Source organism: Neovison vison, chromosome 6 (assembly GCF_020171115.1).
Source record: "Neovison vison isolate M4711 chromosome 6, ASM_NN_V1, whole genome shotgun sequence".
Classification (NCBI taxonomy): Eukaryota; Metazoa; Chordata; class Mammalia; order Carnivora; family Mustelidae; genus Neogale; species Neogale vison.
The window spans coordinates 167,050,967-167,070,651 of NC_058096.1; the positions used below are offsets into that span (position 1 = coordinate 167,050,967).

Here is a 19,685-nt window from a genome sequence, read left to right on the forward strand (position 1 = left end):
ACGACTGCCTCCGGCTCAGGGCGTGATCCTGGAGTCCCGGGATCGAGTCCCACATCAGGCTCCCAGCTCCATGGGGAGTCTGCTTCGCTCTCTGACCTTCTCCTCGCTCATTCTCTCTCTCACTGTCTCTCTCTCAAATAAATAAAATAAAAAATCTTTAAAAAAAAAAAAAAAAAAAAAAAAAAAAAAAAGAAAAAATAATATAAAATAGGCTCATTGACCCCAGTTCAGTGAAGCTACAAATAAAAGATCATTAACCAGGAAAAAAATTCACATGCTTGGAAATTAACAACTACTTCCAAATAACCAAAAGAGAAACAAATAGAAATTAGACATTATTGAATTGATCAATAATGAAAATAGTATAGTATCTGAATTTGTGGGGTGATGTTAGTGTTAGAGGAAACTTTATAGACTCAAATGCTTATATTAGAAAAGAAAAAAGGCTGAAAATTAATGATCGATGTTGCAGTAATTGAAATGTGTTTTAAACCGTGTCAAAAAATTTAAATATGTATAAAAATTTGCAAAGATAATATAAAAAATATTTTCAGATAAGATAGTTTAATGAGGTTTCTGGATACAAACATTAATGTAAAAATCTATTGAATTTCTGAATACCATCTATATACAAAAAATCATTTAAAAAGTGAATGCTTTTAAAGTATTATAAAAGTGTGAAATTCACATGAATAAATTCAACAAAAAGGATTAGAACATCTCTATCATGAATATTATAGGATTTTTAGAAACATTAAAGAAAACCTAAACAAGTGAAGAGACTACCATGTTCATGGATTGGAACACTCAGTATTAATAGAGGTGTCAGTTATCTGCAAGATGTATAAATTCAAAGCAATCCCAATTTTGAAAGTACGGAGCTTGAGAACCTGATTTAAAAATTTACATCATCGTGTGTATAAGAACAAGAACAAGATGGGAGAATTTGTTCTACTAAATATCAAGCCTTATAAAACCATAGTGATTAAGAGAGTTAATTGGAACAGTGATAGACAAGCAAACATATGAAATATAATAGAAAATCCAAATACAGACCTCCATGCAAACAGTCACTTGACATAAGATGTGCGACATTGGAAGATCAGCAGCAAATGCTTATACTAAAACCATTGAATTGTACACATGAAAAGGGTGGATTTAGATAAGGTGATACCACTTCACGCCGGCCAGTTTGGCTGGAATTAAACATGTCCGATAATAGCAAGTGTTGACAAGGATGTGGAGAGCTCAGAATTGTCATTCACTGCTGGTAATGAATTAGATGGTAGAGTCACTTTGGAAAACAATCTGGCAGTTCCTCAAATGGCTAAAAAGAGATACTGTATGACCCAGCTGTCCCCCTCCTAGGTAAATGCCCAAGATAAATGAGAACACATGTGCACACTGGACAGTATATAACTGTTTATAAGAGCACTATGATAGCCATTAGGTGGAAACAACCCAAATGTTTATTAATTGATGAATGGCTAAACAAAATGTGACATATAAATACAATGAGCTGTTATTTGGACATGAAAGGAAGGAAATACTGATTCACACTATAGTAAGTGAAGTGAAAAGAGCCAGTCACAAAAGGCCACATATTGGATGAGTCCTTTATATGAAATGTCAAAAATAAGCAAACCTATAGAGACAGAAAGAGGATTAGTGAATACTTAGGGTTGTGGGTCAAGGGATGAGAGTATAGATGGGGGTATAGACGTGTATAGGTTTCTTTTTTAGGTGATAAGAAAGCTTGAAAATTGTGATGATGATTGCGTGTATCTATGAATAGACTAAAAATGATTGAATTGTATACATTATGGCATCTGAGTTAAATCTCATTCGAGGGGCGCCTGGGTAGCTCAGTGGGTTAAAGCCTCTGCCTTCAGCTCAGGTCATGGTTCCTTGGTCCTGGGATCGAGCCCCGCATCTGGCTCTCTGCTTGGCAGGGAGCCTGCTTCCTTCTCTCTCTCTGCCTGCTTCTCTGCCTACTTGTGATCTCTGTCTGTCAAATAAATAAATAAAATCTTTTAGAAAAAAAAAGTCTCATTTGAAAAATACCTCTAGCTGGGGCACCTGGGTGGCTCAGTGGATTAAGCCTCTGCCTTCGGCTCAGGTCATGGTCCCAGTGTCCTGGGATCGAGCCCCGTATCAGGCTCTCTGCTCCCTCGGCGGGAAGCCTGCTTCTCCCTCTCCCACTCCCCCGCTGTGTCTCTCTCTGTCAAATAAATATAGTCTTTAAAAAAAAAAAAAGAAGAAGAAGAAGAAGAGGAAAAATACCTCTAGCAAATGAACAAACAGATCTGTTGAGGAAAGGAGAAACTTTTTTAAAAAACGGTGTTGGGAGTGCCTGGGTGGCTCAGTGGGTTAAAGTCTCTGCCTTTTGCTCAGGTCGTGATCCCAGGGTCGTGGGATTGAGCCCTGCATCGGGCTCTCTGCTCCGTGGAGGGCCTGCTTCCCCCTCTCTCTCTGCCTGCCTCCCTGCCTACTTGTGATCTCTCTGTCTGTCAAATGAATAAATAAAATCTTTAAAAAACAAACAAACAAACAAACAAACAAATAAATAAATAAATAAACGGTGTTGGGATAATTGTTTATCCATAAGAAAAAAGGAAAATAACTTCCAAACCTCAAACCATTCACAAAAATCACTTCTCGCTGCCTTAGAAATCTGTGTACATTTTCAACTTTTGAAATAGTTATAGATTCATAGGAAGTTTAATGGATATTCCAGAGATTCCCACATACCCTTTCCCCACAATGGTCACATATTGCTTAACTGTGGTGCAGATATCTAAGCCAGGATGCCAATGTCAGTACGTATGTTGTTTGTGCCCGTTTATGCATACAGATTTGTGTGACCACAGCTATAATGAAGACCTCAAACTAGCATATTGTTACCGAGAGCTCCCTCATGCTCTGTGTTTACAGTCATGCCCACCCTCTTTAACTATCCTGTTTTCCATCTCCTTCATTTTTAAAAAATTTTATTTATTTACCTGACAGAGACACCGTGAGAGAGGGAACACAAGCAGGAGGAGTGGGAGAGGGAGAAACAGGCTTCCCACTGAGCAGGGAGCCTGACGTGGGGCTTGACCCCAGGACCCTGGGATCATGACCTGAGCCGAAGGCAGGCAGTTAATGACTGAGTCACCCAGGCGCCCCCTTAATTTTTTCATCTGTATGTAATCTTACATATTAATGGAATCCTATTATATGACCTTAGGAGTTTCCACTCAGCATCCACTCAGTGCTGGAGAGCCATTCACATTTTTGCATATATCCGTAGTTTGCTCCTCTTTGTTGCTGGGTCATATTTCATGGAACAGATGTGACACAGTTTCACTATCCATCTGTTGAGGAACATTTTGTTTATTTCCAGTTTTTGACTATTACAGATAAAGTTGCTGTGAGTAATAACGTACAGGTTTTTGTGTGGACATGTTTTCTTCTTAATTGAATTATAGTTGACCTACAATATTAGTTTCAGATGTGCAAGACAGTGATTTGATATTTTTATACATTGCAAATGATCAACATGGTAGATCTAGTTACTATCTCTCACTATACGAAGTTATTATGTGATTGACTCTGTTCCCTATGCTGCAGATGACATCCCTGTGACTTATTTATTTTAAAGCTGAGAGTTTGTACCTCTTCATCCCCATCACCTGTGTCACCCGTGCCTACCCCCACAACCCCCAGCCCCAGCAACTATAAGTTTGATCTCTGTACCCATGGAATGGTTTGTTTTGTTTGTTCTATTGTTCTAGTTTTTAAAATTTCACATATAAGGGAAATCATACAGTATCTGTCTTTCTCTGTCTGACTTACTTACTTCACTGAGCATAATACCCTTTACTTACATTCATGTTGTTGCAGATGGCAAGATCTCATTCTTTTATATGGCTGAGTAATATTCCATTACACACTCAAACACACAGTCCACATCTTTATCCATTCACCTGTTGATGGACACGGAGGTTGCTTCTATATACTGACTATTGCAAATAATGGACATAGTGGTGCATATATCTTTTCGAATGAGTGTTTTCATTTTCTTTTGGCTGAATACCTAGTCATGGAATTGCCAGATTGGTATGGTCATTCTGGTTTTTTTTTTTTTAAGATTTTATTTATTTATTTGACAGATAGAGATCACAAGTAGGCAGAGAGGCAGGCAGAGAAAGAGAAGGAAGCAGGCTCCCCGCTGAGCAGAGAGCCCAATGTGGGGCTCAATCCCAGAACCCTGGGATCATGACCCGAGCCGAAGGCAGAGGCTCTAACCCACTGAGCCACCCAGGTGCCCCAGTCATTCTGTTTTTAAATTTTGAGGAATATCCATACTTTTTTCCACAGTGGCTGCACCAGTTTGCTTTCCCAACCACAGGGCACTGGGGTTCCCTTTTCCTCACATCCTCCATTACCAACACTTGTCATCTCTTGTGTTTTTGATCATAGTCATTTGACAGGTGTGAGGTGGTATCCCATTGCGGCTGAGATTCACATTTCCCTGATGACCAGGGATGTTGCAATTTCCTCATTGTGTGCGTTGGCCATCTGCATTATCTTCTATTTAGCTGTTCTGCTCATTTTCAGTTGGGTATTTGTTGTTTTTGTTGTTGTTATTGAGTCAAATGAATTCTTTATGTATTTTGGATATCAATCCCTTATTGGATATATTGTTTGCAAGTAGCTTCCCCCATTCCACAGTTTGTCTTTTCATTTTGTTGGTTTTCCTCACTGTGCAAAAGCTTTTTGGTTTGATGTAGTTCCATTTGTTTATTTTTGCTTTTGTCACCCTTGCCTAAGGAGACATAACCAAAAATATATTACTTAGGCCAATGTCAAAAAGCTTATTGCCTGCATTTTCTTCTAGGAGTTTTATGGTTTTATTTAGGTCTTTAATCCATTTGAGTTTGTGTTTGTTGTAAGAAAGTGGTTCAGTTTCATTCTTTGCCTGGAGCTGTCCCGCACCATTTGTTGAAGAAACTGTTTTCCTATTGAATATTCTTGCCTCCTTTCTCATGCATTAATTGACATATAGTCATAGGTTTATTTCTGGACTCTTTATTGTGTTCCATTGATCCGTGTGTCTGTGTTTATGCCACTGCCATACCATTTTGATTACTACAGCTCTGTTGTATAACTCGAAATCTGGAATTGTTATACCTCTGGGTTTGTTTTTCCTTTTCAGATTGCTTTGGCTACTCAGGGCCTTTTCTGGTTACATACAAACTTTAGGATTGTTTGTTCTAGCTCTATGAAAAATGCTAATGGTATTTTGATATGGCTTGCATTGAATGTATGGATCGCTTTGGGAAGTATAGACATTTTAATATTTGTTTTTCTAATCCATGAGCATGGGATGTCTTTTCATTTGTTTGTGTCATCCTCAGTGTCTTCCTGTCCAATCTGTATTTCCTTCGTGTGATGGAGGGGACTTTCCCCATTACAAATCCCCATTACAAATGTTAGGTATAGGTTTTTTGTAGATGTCCTTTATCAATTTAAGGAAGTTCCACTCTGTTCCTAATTTACGAGAGTTTTCTAATTCAGTGGTTCTCACAATTCACAGAAATCAATTCCAAGTAGATTAAAACCCATTTGGATAGTTGCAGACTCACAATCAGTTGCAAAAATAATATAGAATTGTTCCATGCACCCAGTACCTAATTTCCTCCAGCCAGGACATCTGACAAAAGTAGAATGCCTTATTGATGGACACAGTACAGTCAGCTAGACCACAATTACCTGGTCTTATTCAGAGCTCACCAGAAAAGAAAAATCTGTTTTTGAATAGCGAAATACTAAAGCTTTCAGATGATTAGGATAAAGAAAGATTTCCTGAACAAAACAGAAGTACACAGAATAAAGGAAAATGATGCCGGATCCGGCTACATGAAAGTGAATCACTTCTGTTTGTCCAAAGGTATCATAGAAATTGCGAAAAGAAAGACTCAGAAAAAAATTATTTGCCTTGTGTGGAGCTAGTATCCTGAATATGTAAAAAACTCCCATGAATCAATAAGAAAATGAAAACAGGCCAAGGGAAGAGTGGGCAAAATGCTCAGACAGGTACTTCACCAAAGGAGAAAACCCCATGACCAAACACCCATTCACCAAGGGGATACGCAGGGTCCATGCTGCCTTCCCTCAGTTTCTCCGAGGTGCAGGAGCCGCCGTACCAGCACCGGGGGCGTGGCGGGGCCGGGCGGGGTGTGTTTAGCACCTCTGCCAGGCTGGGAATGCCCGCCAGCCAAGTGTGTGAACGGGAGCGGCGGCAGGACAAGAGGAAAACGAAGTAGGGTTCTGCATTTTCACTGCCAGGGTTTGGAAAAGATGGTCTATCAGATGTTTCATCAGACGTTTTTCAGATGATTTATTGTTAACGCATTCTGAAAAAAGTTATGCCCAAGGGCAAAGCCGCAGAGTGTTCTGGGAGCCCTCGGAGAGGCGCTAAGGCCCCACCCCTCGGCCTCCTTGCAGAATCACCAGGGCAGAGCCTGGCAAACACAAGGTGCTCTACAACTCCGCGCTGCGGTTCCGCCACCGCCTCTACGCCGACCTGGAGACCGTCCTGTACCAGGTGCACCTCTTCAAGCCGCTGTCACAGCTCATGAAGCACTCGGCGCTCTACGTCCGCAACAGCGTTCTGCAGAAGGCCTTCCAGGCCCTGACCAGGTGCGCCAGGCCGCCTCCCAGGGAGTGGCCACCGGGAGGGGGTGGCCACGGGGAGCTGGTGCCGCTGGGGGTGGTGCCGCTGGGGGTGGTGCAGGGACCCCTCCAGGGGCCAGGGGCAGAGAGAGAGAGAAAGCCGGCTCCCTGCTGAGCAGGAAGCCCCAGGTGGGACTCCATACCAGGACCTTGAGATCATGACCTGAGCTGAAGTCAGATGCTTAACTGACTGAGCCACCCAGGTGCCCCCACTTTTATTTTTCTTTATGCCTAAAGAGGCTGAGCCTAGGAGTGGAATTCAGTTCCCAGGGACCCCAAACCTGTGTCATTCCCTCTGTTCCACGTGGTCTCCCAAGGGGGTTCGGAAACACTGGGGAAAGGAAGGCCCTTTCCTTGAACACAGGTCACACGAAGTTATATGCTCTTCTGGGGGAATAGCTCAGAACAGCCGGAGCAGTGAGTGATGCGGACCAGAACCAGATCCACCAGGCCTGGAACAGTTTCTTCTCCCAGCTGCATGTTTGCTTCTGTTGCTTCTTCCCTAACCTGTGCAGAAAGGCGTCCTCCAAAGATCTACATCTTCCACTCTCTGCCTGCCTTTACCTGTGCTGTTCTGCTCCAGGGCTGGTGAACCTCTCCCCCTTTTCTCTCTACCCCCTTTTCCCCCAGGCCTTCTGCCTGTGACCCTGCGAAGCCATGTGCTCCTTCTGCAGGACTGAGCATGGCTTACGCTCCCGGAGGGCCTTCTCCATTCATGTAGGGAGCAGGGGGGCCAAGCGGGGCACCCCCAGTTTGGAGTGGAGACTGACCAAGCCTAGTGCAGTGGGAGCCCTGGGACCATGGCCAGCCTGTGCTGGGCTCTGTGGGGGCAGTGAAGGACAGTGGCTGGTTCTTTCAGGACATTGGGAAGGGCTGGCCTTGAATGTCAGCGAGCAGGCCTTCATCAGGGGACAGTCTGCTCACTGGAGCCAGGGGCGGGGGATGCCAACCATTTCTTTAGGCTTTAAAGCCAGCAACAGCCCTGGCCAAGAGTCAGCTCCCAGCTTATCAAATATATTAATAAAGGGAGGGTGGGCGCCCAGGGCCGTGGAGAGAGGGGACTGAGTCCTGTTATCTCCCACCTCTCCCTGCACAGCGCTACCTGAGGGGCTAGGCAGGTGTGGGTTGGGCACCCCACAAACCGCAGGCCGAAGCTGCAAGTCAGGAAGGGGGGGCGGTGCCGGGGGCCTCAGCAGGCTCGTGCTGGGGAGGTGCTGGAGCGTTTGGGTGTCCAGAGCCCCAGCGGTCAGTGAGGGGACACTGGGCCCTGTCTAAGGAAAAGGGAAGAAAACTGCTATTTATTAAGTGTCCGCTGCATTCCAGGTAGCGGCTTTCCTCAGGGCTTTATCTGAATCCGTAAGGCCAAGGGGTGGGCCACAGCAGCCGAAAAATAATCAGAGTGGATTGTGGGAAGCCTTTAATTCTGAGAGCTGTGAGGAGAGTGAAAAGGAGGCATTCTCTTTGGTGGGCTTGTCCGGGTGGACTCCAAGCTTCGAGTCCCCGAGTTCTGTGAGCTGGGATGGGCCAAACGACGCCTGAGCTGCACGTGCTCTTGGGAAACGGACCCTAACAGTAAACACGTTTGGAAATGTAGGTGAGGCCATGTGGGTGGCCCTGTGTCTTGCAGGATCTACTCCATCTGCCATCACAGCACCAGGCTCAGGGAGGTGATCTCGAGAGGCCTGCTGCCATCCTCCGCCATGGTCAAAGACTTGAGCCAACAGCTGGGGCTGCCCATTTCACAGGACGATCTCGCAGATGGAAAACTGATGGTCTTGCCGTCTCAGCCTGCCCCTTGTCCTGAGCGCTTCTTAAGTCGGAAATCCACGCTGGCTTATGAGATCCAGGCCCACAGGGACAAGTATCTGCGGTGGCGGAACACCATGGTGCTCAAGAGCAAAGGCCGGGAGCCCAGCCTCATCCAGGTGGGCGTGTTCTCCTCCCGGGGTCAGGGGTCCCAGGCCTCTGCTCACCTTGGGGCTGTCCAGTCACCTGTGGGGACATACAGGCTCCATGACCAGATTCTTTATCTCCCTTGATCCTGGGAAGGGTGGGCAGGGGGTGCAGGCTTCGGGCCCGAACCTGGTCAGCAGTGTGCACTCCCATCCCTCAGGTCCCCACCCTCCCTGCAAGGGAGAAGAATGCTCTTAGGGATTATCATCTTTACCTTGGCCCCCGAGTTCATCTCAAAGGAAGAACTGGGGTGAGTGTGTCAATGTGTAAGGGGAACAGAATAGGAGCTGAGAAGCTGGGGAGGTATACGAAGGCGGGGTGCTCTGTGGCCTGAATGGCAAGAGAGAGCCTTGCTCACTCCACAACAAAAACCAAGGACTTGAAGTTGTCCACCCAGGGGCTCTGTGAAGCACCCCCACCCCAAACTCTAGGGAAAAGGAAGTCTCTCAGAAGCTTTGAAAGTGTATATTGTTTATGAAAACCAGTGAAGAGGCTTTTCCCCATTAGTGTTCAGGTTTTTACGGAAGAACCCGTTCTTGGATCTATCAGTCTTCTTTTTTATTTTTTCTGTTTTCTAATTAACTTCAGTTTTTATTTTTTTATAATATTTTTAAAAACTTTATCTTTCTCCTATTTCTAACTTCTTTAAATTTTTTTGTTAATGAACTATAATTGGCATACAATGTTATATTGGCTTCTGGTGTGCAACATAGTGACGGGACTGTACTTTATTCAGTGCTTATCACAATAAGTGTAGTCACCGTCTGTCACTGGACAACATTAGTACAATATTGTTGACCATATTCCCGATGCCGTACTTTGAGTCTCTGCGACTTATTTTGTAACTAGAGGTTTGTACCTCTTAATGAGCTTTATCTATTTCACCCATCCCCCCACCCACTTCCCCTTCGGCAACTATAAATTCTCTGTATTTAAGAGATTTTTGTGCGTTTGTTCATTTTACCTTTTAGATTTTACATATAAGTGAAATCACGTGGTATTTGTCTTTCTCTGAATGACTTATTTCACTTAGTGTAACACCCTCTAGGTCCATCCATGTCATTGCAAATGGCAAGGTCTCATTCTTTTTTATGGCTGAGTCATATTCCATTGTATATATACCATGTCTTCCATATCCACTCATCAGTCGATGGACACTTGAGTTGCTTCCATATCTTGGGTGTTGTGAATAATGCTGCAACAAACACAGAGGTGCATTTATCTTTTCAAAGTAGTGTTTTATTTCCTATGAGTAAATACCCAAGATCATATGGTAGTTCTATTTTTATTATTTTTTTGTTTATTTTTTTTAAAGATTTTATGTATTTATTTGTCAGAGAGAGTGAGCACAGGCAGACAGAGAGGCAGGCAGAGGCAGAGGGAGAAGCAGGCTCCCTGCTGAGCAAGGAGCCTGACGTGGGACTCGATCCCAGGACGCTGGGATCATGACCTGAGCTGAAGGCAGCCGCTTAACCAACTGAGCCACCCAGGCGTCCCTATTTTTATTTTTTGAGGCACTTCCATACTGTCTTTCACAGTGGTACACCTTCCTAGCTTCTTCTTCTTCTTTTTTTTTTTTTTTTAAGATTTTATTTATTTATTTTACAGAGATCACGAGTAGGCAGAGAGGCAGGCAGAGAGAGAGAGGAGGAAGCAGGCTCCCTGCTGTGCAGAGAGCCCGATGCGGGGCTCGATCCCAGGACCCTGAGATCATGACCTGAGCTGAAGGCAGCAGCTTAATCCACTGAGCCACCCAGGTGCCCTAGCTTCTTCTTCTTTAAAAACGATCTTATTTATTTGAGAGAAACGATGAGTGGGGGCATGGGAGGGGGCAGGTGCAGAGGGAAAGGGAGAAGCACGCACTCCACTGAGCGGGGACCCCAACAGGGGCTCAATCCCAGGACCCTGAGATCATGACCTGAGCTGAAGGCAGACACTTAACTGACTGAGCCACCCAGGTGCCCTTACCTTCCTAGTTTCTTGTGTTGACTATTTCAATCATTTTAATTTTTTCTTGTTTAATAAGAAAGCCTACTCATTTTCTTCTGTTTACATCCTTGGCCATATTTTGTAAAGTATGTTTCGATTGTTACTTTCCTTAAATTCCTTATAAATTATGAAACAAGACTGAAGATAGGCCTATAAAAAAGTCAAACAACTGAGAATATTAGCAGTCCTCCCTTACCCCCTTATTCCACCATCTGAGTGCACTTACATATTTACACACATGTGCACACACACACACACAAGTAGTACATCACATGACTACATCACATTCATTTATGGGTTAATACTGTTTTGTTAATGTCATTTAACAAAGGATCTTGAAGATTTTATGATAACATGGCTATAAAATTTATAATATGTTTGCACAATTTACTTAATATCTTCATATCACTTATATTCGGTTGAAACCACCTGGAAACATCATTCCAGATTTTTAAAAAGATTGTTTCTATTAGTTACTGGTGATTTCAAATGGCCTTAGCTAGCTTATCCATACCATAATCAATAATTGAAACCCAACCATAATTTAATTTTTTCTATCCTTACTCAGAGATGGAATTTATCTACTGTAAAATGTAATCATTGTAAGTATAAATAAATAATTTTTAAGTAAATTTATGGAGTTGTACAGCCACCACAATCCAGTTTTAGAACATTTCCATTCCCATAAAGTTTTTCCTTAACGCCTGTTTGAAGTCAATCCCTGCTCCCACCTCCAGCCCCAGGTAACCACTGATCTGCTTTTTGTCTCTAATTTGCCATTTCTAGACATTTCATATAAACAGAATCAGACAATATGGGATCTTTTGTGCCTGGCTTCCTTCACTGAGCATCCCCTTTCTGAGGTCCGTCCGTGTTGCAGAGCGTACTGAGAGTTCCTTTTTCAAACTGCTGAACACTCTTCCATTGATTGAATGTATCACATTTTTAATTCACTCATTCCCCATTTGGTGAAATTTGTATTGTTTCTAGTTTGAGACTATTATGAGTATCATTGCTATGAACATCGGCAGACAGATCATTACATGAAAATATTTTCATGGGGCGCCTGGGTGGCTCAGTGGGTTAAAGCCTCTGCCTTCGGCTCAGGTCATGATCCTGGATCATATCATTCATGGGTAAAGACCATTTTACTTCTTCCTTCCCAATCTAGATATCCTTCCTTCCTTCCTGCATTAGTCTGTGCTGATTGCCATACAAAACGCCACAGGTTGGGTGACTTAAACATCAGAAATTATTTTTCTCACGGTTCTGGAGGTTGGGAAGACAGGATCAACATGCTGGTAGAGTAGGTCTCATTCCGAGGCCTCTTCTCTTGGCTTGTAGGTGGCTGCATCTTGCCATGTGCTCTGCGTATGCAGGTGTAGGGAGAAAGACAGTGGGCTCCCTGGTTCCTCTTCTTATAAGGACCGTGATCCTACTGGATCAGGGCCCCCCGCCTCGCCTCTTATGACACATCTAACCTTAATTACTTCCTTATTCAAATACAGCCACATTAAGAGTGAGGGGGTGGGGGTATTCATTCCGAAACCCCTACCCCCATCCCCTTTTACTTTAGAGCCTCTAGAATATGGCACAGGGTCACACAGGAGTGGGAAGAGCACACCTGCTTGTTTTCTTTCTGTTCTTGAAAGGAAAGCAATCTTTGACCGTTAAGTTAGATATTAACTGCAGGACTGTGGTGCGCTTTATCAAGTTGAGGAAGCTTCCTTGTAGTCTTAGTTTGTTTTTATCATGAATAAATGTTGAATTTTGTCAAATCCTTTTTTTTCTCTGCCTCTATTGAGGTTCTCTTCTTTATTTATACAATGTCTTACATTACTTGATGTTTGGATATTAACCCGATCTTGTATTCCTGGGGTGCATCCCACCTGGTCAGGGCACATGATCTTTTATCTCTGTGTTTCTGAATTTAGTTTGCTAATACTTTGTATTTTTCTTGTAATAATTTTATCTGACATCGATACTTGTATAGTATTGGCCCTGTAAAATGAGTTGGTATTTCCTATCCTTCTGTTTTCTGGAAATATGTGAAATGTTGGCATTCATTCTCTCAGTATTTGGTAGAACTATCCAGTGAAGCCATCTAAGCCTGAGCTTTTCTTGGTGAGTAATTTTTAAATGGCTAATTTGATCCCTTTACTTGTGGTAAGTCTATTCAGATATCTTTTTTTTTTAAGTTTTTTTTTTTTTATTTATTTGGCAGAGAGAGGGAGAGAGATCACAGGTATGCAGAGAGGCAGGCAGAGAGGGGGTGGGGGGAAGCAGGCTCCCTGCTGAGGCAAGAGCTTGATGCGGGGCTCAATCCCAGAACCCTGAGACCATGACATGAGCCAAAGGCAGAAGGTTAACCCACTGAGCCACCCAGGTGCCCCCAGATATCTTTCTTAAGACAGATGTGATAATTTGTGTCTTTTTAGGAATCAGTCCATTTATCTAAGTCACCTAATTTGCTGATATATGGTAGTTAATAGAATTTTCTTATAATTCTTTTAATTTCCATAAAGTTAGTAGAATATCCCCTCTTTCACTCTTGATTTTACTAATTTGTATCTTTTCTCTTTCTTAGTCATCCTAGCTAAAGATTTGTCAATGGTGGTGGTCTTTCTGAAGGACATTTTTGGAGTTTGTTCATTTTCTCTATTTTTCTATTTCATGTTTTTCTGCTCTATACTGTAATTTCTTCTGCTTATTTGGGTTCAATTTGTGACTCTAGTTTCCTAAGGAGTAAAGTTATGTTTTTGATCTGGATTTTTTTATTTTGTACATGTAGGTACAGCTACGAATTTCCCCCTAAACACTACTTTAGATGCAGCCCATAAATTTGGTTTGTTGGTTTTCATTTTCACTCACTTCGAAATATTTAGTAATTCCATTATGGCTTTTAGAAATTTAGAAATTAATTTTGTTGTGATTGGAGAACATATCTTGTATGATTTCTGTCCTGTGAATTTTTAAAAAGACTTTATTTATTCATTTGACAGAGAGAGACAGCAAGAGAGGAAATACAAGGCGGGGAAGGGGGAGAGGGAGAAGGCTTCCAGCTGAGTAGGGAGCTGGATGCAGGGCTCAATCCCGGGACCCTGGGATCATGACCTGAGCCAAAGGCAGATGCTAAGGACTGAGCCACCCATGTGCCCCTGTCCTGTGAAATTTATTACAGTTTGTTTTATGGCCTAGATCCATCTTTAGGCTTGAAAGAAATATATATTCTTCTAACACTGTAACAATGTTACATAATGTTATATAATGGCCAGCTCTGTTTGTTCAAGTCTTATGTCATTGATTTTCCTTCTGCTTGTCCTGTCAGTTGTTGAGATTGAGGTATTAAAGTCTCTATTCATGGTTGAATCATCTATTTCTCCTTTCAATTCTGTAGATTTTTATTTATTATATTTTGGGACTCTGTTGTTACACATGTTTGTGTTTATATCTTCCTGATGAACTGACTTTAATCATTATGAAATGTCTTTTTGTTTCTAGTAACATTTTTTTTAAAGATTTTATTTATTTATTTGACAGAGAGAGATCACAAGTAGGCAGAGAGGCAGGCAGAGAGAGAGGGGGAAGCAGGCCCCCTGCTGAGCAGAGAGCCCGATGTGGGGCTTGATCCTAGGACTCTGGGATCATGACCTGAGCTGAAAGCAGAGGCTTCAACCCACTGAGCCACCCAGGCGCCCCCTCTAGTAACATTTCTTAAAAACCATTTTGTTTTATGTTAATGTAGCCATACCAGCTCTCTTCCAGTTTGCATACTACATATTTTTTCACCCTTGATTCTCAAATTGTTTGTGGCTTTGCATCTAATACGTGTCTACTTTAAACAGCAGATAGCTGGATCTTTTTTTTTTTTAAATCCAGTCTGACAAACTTTGCTGGTTGATTGTCCATTTATGCATAATATAATTATCGGTAAGGTTGGATTTATGTCATTTCTTAAATATATTTAATATTGATTTTGATCCTTTGTTTCTTTATTGCCTCCTTTTGTGTTGAACAGGTATTTTTAGTGCACCATTTTAATTCCTTCATTGAATTTTTTCCTTAAAAAAGTTATTAGTGGGATGTCTGGGTGGCTCAGTGGGTTAAGCCTCTGCCTTCAGCTCAGGTCATGGTCTCAGGGTCATGCGATCAAGCCCAGCATCAGGTTTTCTGCTTGGTGGGGAGCCTGCTTCCTTCTCTCTCTCTCTCTCTGCCTGTCTCTCTGCCTACTTGTGATCTCTTTCTGTCAAATGAATAAATAAAATCTTAAAAAAAAAAGTTATTAGTGGGTTCTCTAGGAGTCTTCCATTATATCCATCTTAATCACAATCTAGTTTAGATTATTTTTAGCTTTATTAGGGTAAAATGTAGAAACTTCTATAATATAGTTCCATTTCCTACCCCTCCTTTATGTTGTTATTGTTGTATGTTGTTATGTTACAATATGTGTGTGTGTATAAAACAATCCCCAAATGTAGTTTTTTTTTTAAGATTTTATTTATTTATTTGACAGAGAGAGATTACAAGTAGGCAGAGAGGCAGGCAGAGAGAGAGAGGAGGAAGCAGGATCCCTGCTGAGCAGAGAGCCCGATGCGGGACTCGATCCCAGGACCCTGAGATCATGACCTGAGCCGAAGGCAGCGGCTTAACCCACTGAGCCACCCAGGCACCCCCCAAATGTAGTTTTATTATTGTTTTATGCCATCATGTCTTCCAGATTAGAATTTGAGAGAAGGAAAAATGTTTATATACGATTTTATGTGTACTATGTATTTATCTTTTCCAATGATTTTGTTAATGTAGGTTTTAGTTATCATCTGGTGTCATTTATTCTCGGTTTCAAAAGACCTCCTTTAGTATATCGGATAAAAGCAGGTCACTACCAACAAATTCTACCTTTATCAGAGAATATTTTTATTTCACTATTACTTTTGAAAGATGGGTTTTGCTTGACATAGAATACTTGGTATTTACTGAGAATATTTTTTCTTTCAGCACTTTGAAAATATCATTACATTGTGTCTCTATTGTTTCTGATGAACATTAGCCATTATTTATATTGTTTCTGTATACATGGTGAGTCATTTTTTTCTTGCTCTAAGATTTTTTTTTCCAATTTATTTATTTTCAGAAAAACAGTATTCATTATTTTTTCACCACACCCAGTGCTCCATGCAAGCTGTGCCCTCTATAATACCCACCACCTGGTACCCCAACCTCCCGCCCCCCCGCCACTTCAAACCCCTCAGACTGTTTTTCAGAGTCCATAGTCTCTCATGGTTCATCTCCCCTTCCAATTTACCCAAAAGCACATACCCTCCCCAATGTCCATAACCTTCCCCCCCTTCTCCCAACCCCTCTCCCCCCAGCAACCCACAGTTTGTTTCGTGAGATTAAGAGTCACTTATGGTTTGTCTCCCTCCCTATCCCATCTTGTTTCATGGATTCTTCTCCTACCCACTTAAGCCCCCATGTTGCATCACCACTCCCTCATATCAGGGAGATCATATGATAGTTGTCTTTCTCCGCTTGACTTATTTCGCTAAGCATGATACGCTCTAGTTCCATCCATGTTGTCGCAAATGGCAAGATTTCGTTTCTTTTGATGGCTGCATAGTATTCCATTGTGTATATATACCACATCTTCTTGATCCATTCATCTGTTGATGGACATCTAGGTTCTTTCCATAGTTTGGCTATTGTGGACATTGCTGCTATAAACATTCGGGTGCACGTGGCCCTTTGGATCACTACGTTTGTATCTTTAAGGTAAATTCCCAGTAGTGCAATTGCTGGGTCATAGGGCAGTTCTATTTTCAACATTTTGAGGAATCTCCATGCTGTTTTCCAGAGTGGTTGCACCAGCTTGCATTCCCACCAACAGTGTAGGAGGGTTCCCCTTTCTCCGCATCCTCGCCAGCATCTGTCATTTCCTGACTTGTTGATTTTAGCCATTCTGACTGGTGTGAGGTGATATCTCATTGTGGTTTTGATTTGTATTTCCCTGATGCCGAGTGATATGGAGCCCTTTTTCATGTGTCTGTTGGCCATCTGGATGTCTTCTTGGCAGAAACATCTGTTCATGTCCTCTGCCCATTTCTTGGATTATTTGTTCTTTGGGTGTTGAGTTTGTTAAGTTCTTTATAGATTTTGGACACTAGTCCTTTATCTGATATGTCGTTTGCAAATATCTTCTCCCATTCTGTCAGTTGTCTTTTGGTTTTGTTAACTGTTTCCTTTGCTGTGCAAAAGCTTTTGATTTTGATGAAATCCCAAAAGTTCATTTTTGCCCTTGCTTCCCTTGCCTTTGGCGATGTTCCTAGGAAGATGTTGCTGCGGCTGAGGTCGAAGAGGTTGCTGCCTGTGTTCTCCTCAAGGATTTTGATGGATTCCTTTCTCACATTGAGGTCCTTAATCCATTTTGAATCTATTTTTGTGTGTGGTGTAAGGAAATGGTCCAATTTCATTTTTCTGCACGTGGCTGTCCAATTTTCCCAACACCATTTATTGAAGAGGCTGTCTTTTTTCCATTGGACATTCTTTCCTGCTTTGTCGAAGATTAGTTGACCATAGAGTTGAGGGTCTATTTCTGGGCTCTCTATTCTGTTCCATTGGTCTATGTGTCTGTTTTTGTGCCAGTACCATGCTGTCTTGATGATGACAGCTTTGTAATAAAGCTTGAAGTCCGGAATTGTGATGCCACCAACTTTGGCTTTGTTTTTCAATATCCCTTTGGCTATTCGAGGTCTTTTCTGGTTCCATATAAATTTTAAAATTATTTGTTCCATTTCTTTGAAAAAGATGGATGGTACTTTGATAGGAATTGCATTAAATGTGTAGATTGCTTTAGGTAGCATAGACATTTTCACAATATTTATTCTTCCAATCCAGGAGCATGGAACATTTTTCCATTTCTTTGTGTCTTCCTCAATTTCTTTCATGAGTACTTTATAGTTTTCTGAGTATAGATTCTTAGCCTCTTTGGTTAGGTTTATTCCTAGGTATCTTATGGTTTGGGGTGCAATTGTAAATGGGATTGACTCCTTAATTTCTGTCTTGTTGTTGGTGTAGAGAAGTGCAACTGATTTCTGTGCATTGATCTTATATCCTGACACTTTACTGAATTCCTGTTCTAGAAGTTTTGGAGTGGAGTCTTTTGGGTTTTCCACATAGAGTATCATATCATCTGCGAAGAGTGATAATTTGACTTCTTCTTTGCCGATTTGGATGCCTTTAATTTCCTTTTGTTGTCTGATTGCTGAGGCTAGGACTTCTAGTACTATGTTGAATAGCAGTGGTGATAATGGACATCCCTGCCGTGTTCCTGACCTTAGTGGAAAAGCTTTCAGTTTTTCTCCATTGAGAATGATATTTGCAGTGGGTTTTTCATAGATGGCTTTGATGATATTGAGGTATGTGCCCTCTATCCCTACACTTTGAAGGTTTTTGATCAGGAAGAGATGCTGTACTTTGTCAAATGCTTTTTCAGCATCTATTGAGAGTATCATATGGTTCTTGTTCTTTCTTTTATTGATGTGTTGTATCACATTGACTGATTTGCGGATGTTGAACCAAACTTGCAGCCCTGGAATAAATCCCACTTGGTCGTGGTGAATAATCCTTTTAATGTACTGTTGAATCCTATTGGCTAGTATTTTGGTGAGAATTTTTGCATCTGTGTTCATCAAGGATATTGGTCTATAGCTCTCTTTTTTGATGGGATCCTTGTCTGGTTTTGGGATCAAGGTGATGCTGGCCTCATAAAATGAGTTTGGGAGTTTTCTTTCCATTTCTATTTTTTGGAACAGTTTCAGGAGACTAGGAATTAGTTCCTCTTTAAATGTTTGGTAGAATTCCCCCGGGAAGCCATCTGGCCCTGGGCTTTTGTTTGTTTGGAGATTTTTAATGACTGTTTCAATCTCCTTACTGGTTATGGGTCTGTTCAGGCTTTCTATTTCTTCCTGGTTCAATTTTGGTAGTTTATATGTTTCTAGGAATGCATCCATTTCTTCCAGATTGTCGAATTTGTTGGTGTAGAGTTGCTCATAGTATGTTCTTATAATAGTTTGTATTTCTTTGGTGTTAGTTGTGATCTCTCCTCTTTCATTCATGATTTTATTTATTTGGGTCCTTTCTCTTTTCTTTTTGATAAGTCTGGCCAAGGGTTTATCAATTTTATTAATTCTTTCAAAGAACCAGCTCCTAGTTTGGTTGATTTGTTCTATTGTTTTTTTGGTTTCTATTTCATTGATTTCTGCTCTGATCTTTATGATTTCTCTTCTCCTGCTGGGCTTAGGGTTTCTTTCTTGTTCTTTCTCCAGCTCCTTTAGGTGTAGGGTTAGGTTGTGTACCTGAGACCTTTCTTGTTTCTTGAGAAAAGCTTGTACCGCTATATATTTTCCTCTCAGGACTGCCTTTGTTGTGTCCCACAGATTTTGAACCGTTGTATTTTCATTATCATTTGTTTCCATGATTTTTTTCAATTCTTCTTTAATTTCCCGGTTGACCCATTCATTCTTTAGAAGGATGCTGTTTAGTCTCCATGTATTTGTGTTCTTTCCAAACTTCCTCTTGTGGTTGAGTTCTAGCTTCAGAGCATTGTGGTCTGAAAATATGCAGGGAATGATCCCAATCTTTTGATACCGGTTGAGTCCTGATTTAGGACCGAGGATGTGATCTATTCTGGAGAATGTTCCATGTGCACTAGAGAAGAATGTGTATTCTGTTGCTTTGGGATGAAATGTTCTGAATATATCTGTGATGTCCATCTCATCCAGTGTATCATTTAAGGCCTTTATTTCCCTGTTGATCTTTTGCTTGGATGATCTGTCCATTTCAGTGAGGGGAGTGTTAAAGTCCCCTACTATTATTGTATTATTGTTGATGTGTTTCTTTGATTTTGTTATTAATTGGTTTATATAGTTGGCTGCGCCCACGTTGGGGGCATAGATATTTAAAATTGTTAGATCTTCTTGTTGGACAGACCCTTTGAGTATGATATAGTGTCCTTCCTTATCTCTTAT

General features: G+C 41.6%; 1 protein-coding gene across 2 annotated transcripts in view; it reads left to right on the forward strand.

The window, feature by feature from the left end:
- The window catches only part of CFAP92 (cilia and flagella associated protein 92 (putative)), a 67,137-nt gene that overhangs the window by 38,170 nt on the left and 9,282 nt on the right, over positions 1–19,685 (forward strand). For both annotated transcript variants that reach the window (XM_044252900.1, XM_044252901.1), the window contains exons 9-10: positions 6,493–6,687; positions 8,348–8,645. In XM_044252900.1, the coding sequence (XP_044108835.1) occupies positions 6,493–6,687; positions 8,348–8,645 (493 nt within the window). The remainder of the gene's footprint in view (positions 1–6,492; positions 6,688–8,347; positions 8,646–19,685) is intronic.